General features: G+C 28.0%; 1 protein-coding gene across 4 annotated transcripts; it reads left to right on the top strand.

The window, feature by feature from the left end:
• The first annotated feature begins 1103 nt into the window (after positions 1 to 1103).
• LOC112466350 lies at positions 1104 to 4661 on the top strand. Of its 4 annotated transcripts, XR_003042129.1 has the most exons (5): positions 1104 to 1370; positions 1472 to 1558; positions 1648 to 1719; positions 4363 to 4494; positions 4569 to 4661. XR_003042129.1 is itself a non-coding variant. In XM_025034413.1 (4 exons), the coding sequence occupies exons 1-4, from the start codon at positions 1218 to 1220 to the stop codon at positions 4396 to 4398; spliced, it is 348 nt and encodes a 115-aa protein (XP_024890181.1). In that variant the 5' UTR covers positions 1104 to 1217; the 3' UTR covers positions 4399 to 4603. The 4 variants fall into 4 exon arrangements, 3 of the variants coding, with proteins under 3 accessions (XP_024890181.1, XP_024890180.1, XP_024890182.1); XM_025034413.1 differs by having other exon boundaries at positions 4363 to 4603; XM_025034412.1 differs by lacking the exons at positions 4363 to 4494; positions 4569 to 4661 and adding an exon at positions 1841 to 3054 and having other exon boundaries at positions 1106 to 1370.
• The last annotated feature ends 1209 nt before the right edge of the window (positions 4662 to 5870 follow it).

The raw sequence follows: 5870 nt of genomic DNA, 5'->3' as shown, positions 1-5870 counted from the left end.
TTTTTTTGTTTAACAATTTTTTTAATCAGGAACTAAAACTCTATAAAGACTTCCTCTTGCGTTTTTTTTAACGATGAACCGCTTTCGAGTTAAAATACAAAATTGAAATACGCACACCCCTGAGGATCTAAAAAAAGTTTAATATATGTATATATATAATTAAATAAATGGTGCGCGCTACGCGCGCGTCTGTATTTGTTCTAGTCTACCTTTTAAAAAGCCGTTTTATTAAAGCGTTTATTAAAAAACAACTTTGCTCTTGAATTTATACTGCTTCTTTATTCTTCATAACGCTGTGTAAGTATAATTACTTACGATAACAAATAAAATACTATGTAACATTTTTTTTAATTAATTAACATTTAAATGAATTATTTTATATATTATTGAATATGTGAAACGATTTATTTTTCTCGACATATAACAAATACTTATACTACTATAATTGACACATGTTATTCTTTGTTTTGATTTTGTTTTTTTTTTTGTTTTTGTTTTTGTTTTTAATATTTCTTTGAACAATATATTATAATTGTAACAATTACATAGAATAAATAATATTTTAATAATTTTAATAATTTAATTGTAAGAATAAACAATTTATAGAAAACAACATTTAAAATTATATTATGTAATGTCTTGCAGAGAACTTTCGAAGAAGAGAAAAAAAATAAGCCGTCATTAAACAGCGAGAAATGTAAAAATTATTTTTTTTTCAAGGGGGTATTTTCACCCCTAAAACCATTTTTTAGCCCAAACAAAAAATTATTTTATTATTAGAACCTATTACTCTATTTTTTTTTACTATGCAATTACTTTTACTATGCAAATTACTATGCAAAGTTTCAGATTTTTTTAAATTTTACTAAATGTCCCTTGGAAAACATTTACACTCACTATCAGTGTATGTATGTATGTACGTACACTAGTGGACACTACCCAGATAGCGCGCATGTCTAAAAGATATCTTATAAGCCAGCGGCACACGGAGCATGTTTTCCTGCTGGACTGCTTGCGATCTAGTAAATTACCAGAAATCTTGAGTGCTGAGTGGTGCAATTATAGTAATTTACTAGATTGCAAGCGATCCAGCAGGAAAACATGCACCGTGTGCCACTGGCTTAAAGACATCTTTTAAACATGTGTGCACTGGTAGTGAATATCGGGACGCAGCCTCTATAGAAAACGCTAAATGTAATCTTTGGATCTGTGAAATTATGGGATACAACAAATGTTGTATACCTGGATGCTCAACTAAGTATGGTCATGATCTCATTCTTCGGATTTTTCCAACGGATAGTATCTTAAAGACTAAGTGGAGGCAAAATTTAGGGAATATAAGAATATCTCAATCATCTGCTGTATGTGAGGTTAATTGAATTTGATATTTCCTGTTACTTACATAAGTTCCTTATTATAAATAAAGAATAGAAATTTACATGTTTTTTGTTTTGTTTTTGTTTATATCTAGTTGCATTTCGCTCAGTCTGAGTTTGAGAAAATAAGAGAAGATGGCAAAAAAAAACTCAAACAAAATGCTGTACCATCACTTTCTGAGGTATACGATTTCTGACAATTAACTTACCTGTTTTACATGCATTTTATTCCCATTTGAAGTTTTCACTGACTTTTCAATTAATTTTATAGGAGGTACGTTGTCACCTATCCAGATTAAGTCTTTGCATAGAATCAGATCATTCTTATAATAAATTACTACCGGTAAGTGTCATTTTGCTTAAAATCATTATTTTGTTTTGGCATCAAGTGACAAATAATTAATTAACCCAAACGGCCATCAACAGGATAAAGAAGAATGCTATGTATAATGGTGCTTTTTTAGTCTTTAAACACTCTTTTCCTTAATCGGGGAAAACCTCCTCTTAAGACGAAGAATATGTAAAATGAACGCTGAGATTGAACCCAAGAACTTTCGGTTTCTGATCATCCGATTCTGATTTACAAGAGGCCATGTATTATCATTCCAAAACCCGCGATACATTTCGACTTCAAACGCGCGCTTCTCACGTTTACATAATTTTTCTTACATATTAGGATCCCAGACAGCACCCATGTCTAAAAGTGGAACATAAGGTATCTAAAAGACATCTTTTAGACGTCTTACGAAAAGATTGCTAAAAGATATCTGAAAAACGTCTAAAACACGTCTTATGTCCCGATTTTGGACATTGTGCTGTCCGGGATATGTTTTAAATGTAAACGTATGTATCTTTTGTTTTAAACATATTATTATGTAAACACTGCTTAATACATGTTTAAAATGTTTAAATAAAAAACTTGATGATTTGTACTTCTTTAAAAAAACGTGATCTCTCTTTTTACTAACGTTTTACTAACACATAGGCTTATGAACACATACCCACAAGGATACACAATATATATATTATATTCTATACTATTTTTATAATATATTAGGTTGGTGCAAAAATAATTGCAGTTTCTATCACTTTGATTTTAAATTTCAGTTCTGTATTTCGACATGAAGTTGTGTCTTATTATAGTCACATGGTATACCACTTTAAAGTTCTGACTTCCCTGTATTCATTTATGCTAGTGCTATTGTCCTTCCTAGCGTATATATGAAGTTATTAAGAACTATCAAATTGAAAATGAAAAAGGAGCAATTCGTACGATTTTCTTGTACGGTTTTCTTGCATGAGTTCAAATTGGGTCGTAAAAAGCTTCAGAAACTGCACGCAATATCAACCAGGCATTCGGCCAAAAGACCGTCCAAGAAACGTATAGATACCATTAGCTCCACAAAAGTTTAGAAGATGAAGCGGGAAGTGATCGACCTGAAGCTGTTGATAATGTTCATCAATTGAAAGCCATTACCTATCGATGCGGATTCACTGAAAACTACTAGAGAAGTTGCACAAATACTTAACGTAGACCATTCAATGAGCTGAGATATTCACATTTGAAGTTGAAGATTAAAAACCGCAATTATTTTTGCACCAACTGAATAGCCCTGATGAAAAAATTTCTTATATTTTCTCAGAAATTTTGTAAGAATTGAGACTTATAAAAAATTCTAAAAAATATATATAAAATTTATATTATATGTTATATTCTATGTGTTACTATATTTTTTCTCTAGATTTCGTTTTAATAATAAAACATGGATGTAATGTACAAATTAATTTAAAAGAAACTCCATTTACAGTCTAATTAAGCTGGATCTTCGTAGAAGATTATATTTCTGTGTGTATTTAGTACACATATTTCGAAACTAGTAAATTGCGCGCTGATTATTGGCCGGATTTAAAATACAGTTTCCGTTGGAACAGTAAAATTCCCTCCTCCTACTTAAATCTGTATAATTGATTTAATTTTGCTAATATTTAACTGATACTAATAAGGATCCTATTAAATCACTGTAAAGAATTTATTTAGAATAAATGTAATGTAAATATTTATCTATATTACATAATACAATGTATAATGTAGATACAATAATATATAGATATTTATACCGTAATATAAATATAAAACTCAAGAAATTTATAAAATAAGTTTTATTTTAGTTTATAAATGAGAACTAAAGCATATAAAAGTATAAATTTTATATTGATATCTTATTTAATTTTATTTTTGCGTCTTACTATCTTATACATAACAATTGTTTTTTTTAAACTGATATTTTAAAAAATAAATTTTATCGTCATACACAAGAACTATATTAATATTGTTATTCCAAAAATAAAGGGCATAGGGGGATAAGCATGTAAAAATTGCCCCCGCAAGTATGAAGTTGATATTGGCGTCGTAAGTTAGTACCCATGTGACCTTGAACTCCTGCAAATATTGACCTTGAAATTATATTTTTGAAGGAGTTATGGAGGAAGAAAGAAAAAAAACAAAAAATTTTTTTTTCGAAAACGGCTTGACCAATTTTTATAAAAAAAATATATGTTGTAGGTATTAATAATGGTGTTTAAAAGAAAATATTTTGTAATTTTTGAACAAATAATAAAGCTGAAAAAATTTTTAAAATTTTTCAAACAATTTTTTTTTTGTGTTCCTTTAGAGTGACACATTTAATTTTTTTTTCAAAAACATTGTACTAGTATCTATTTTAACATATAATTTTCCCAAATTTTTAAAAAATATAGTTTTGGAGTAAAAAATGAAAATCATGATTGTGTCACCTGATGCTCAAAGTAACGCCTTGTAGCGCCGGTCAAGGCATAAAGGCGCTTTGTTATTGAAAGGGCATATTTTGTTAGAAAAGCTTTGGCTTATTATTTATTACTTGTTTATCACATTTTTTTAAGGCTTTAATTACAATTCTTTAATTATTTTATATATGTCATCATGGTCGTGTCACCTGATGCTCAATAGGCGTGCTGTGTGAAATTGTACCAAAAATATTGCTGATTATAATGGGGCTATTGCATGGGTAAAGTGTCTCAGTATCTGGAATTCAAAAGTTGCACGGATAGTACCTGATGCAACATTATGAAAAATCTGCTGGTATGTTAGCATTTATAATTATGAGATGCGATTTTTGCAGTTTCTATGAATTAAAATTTTGCATTAATTTTCAGATTCCAGATGTTGCTCCGTTAAATGAATATTATAGAAATGTAAATGAAATCATTGTATATATTCAACAGAAGAATACCCATTATTGAATAAACATATTTAAAACATATATAAAATAATTAAAAAATTGTAATTAAAGCCTTAAAAAAATGTGATAAACAAGTAATAAATAATAAGCCAAAGCTTTTCTAACAAAATATGCCATTCAATAACAAAGCACCTTTATGCCTTGACCGGCGCTACAAGGCGTTACTTTGAGCATCAGGTGACACGATCATGATTTTCATTTTTTACTCCAAAACTATATTTTTTATCTAGGAAAATTATATGTTAAAATAGATACTAGTACAATGTTTTTGCAAAAAAATTAAAGGTGTCACTCTAAAGAAACACAAAAAAAAATTGTTTGAAAAATTCAAAAAATTTTTTTAGCTCTATTATTTGTTCAAAAATTACAAAATATTTTCTTTTAAACACCATTATTGATACCTACAAGATATATTTTTTTCATAAAAATTGGTCGAGCCGTTTTCGAGAAAGAAATTGTTTGTTTTTTTTTTCTTTTTTCCTCCATAACTTCTTCAAAAATATAATTTCAAGGTCAATATTTGCAGGAGTTTAAGGTCACATGGGTACTAACTTACGACGCCAATATCAACTTCATACTTGCAATTTTTACATGCTTATCCCCTATACCCTTTTCCTTTAACCTTTAAAATCTCTATTAAACTTTCAAAAATATATACCTAATATCAATTTGTAAACAAATATATATCTAAAAAATAAAAACATGTTTTAAACATTTGTTTAAATGTAAATGTTTAAATTGTAACAATTTTTATTATTTCTATTCTGCTTATAATTATCTATATTGTAACTTTAATTAAGAGATGTAATATTTTTAACTTTTTCTTTTATAATATATTGAATATAATATATGACATATTATATTAAACATAAATTTTTAGATTTAATCTATCATTACTTAGGTGTAAACAAAGATTGTTCTATATAATATAACACATCATGCTTTAATAATATTTATTGATAAAGAGGAAAAAGATAAAGAATCTCTGTTTTTTATCCAATGCTGATTGTGTTGATTCTAAAGCAAATAATAACTTGTATCTTATGAATAAAAATAAAGGTGTGGCTTTTCTATTTCCAAATAAAAAAACTGAAGCGACAAAGTTTTCCAAAAAACGCTCGCTCTTCGCACAAAAACAGCAGAGCTTTCCATACACCGCGCAATAAACGAAAGAATACAAAAGAACTTATACTTTTAATGGATTACACGACGAGAT

This window comes from Temnothorax curvispinosus, unplaced genomic scaffold, assembly GCF_003070985.1.
Source record: "Temnothorax curvispinosus isolate PA1 unplaced genomic scaffold, ASM307098v1 QBEX01016065.1, whole genome shotgun sequence".
Taxonomy (NCBI): Eukaryota; Metazoa; Arthropoda; class Insecta; order Hymenoptera; family Formicidae; genus Temnothorax; species Temnothorax curvispinosus.
This window is presented reverse-complemented; position numbering and strand designations above follow the sequence as displayed.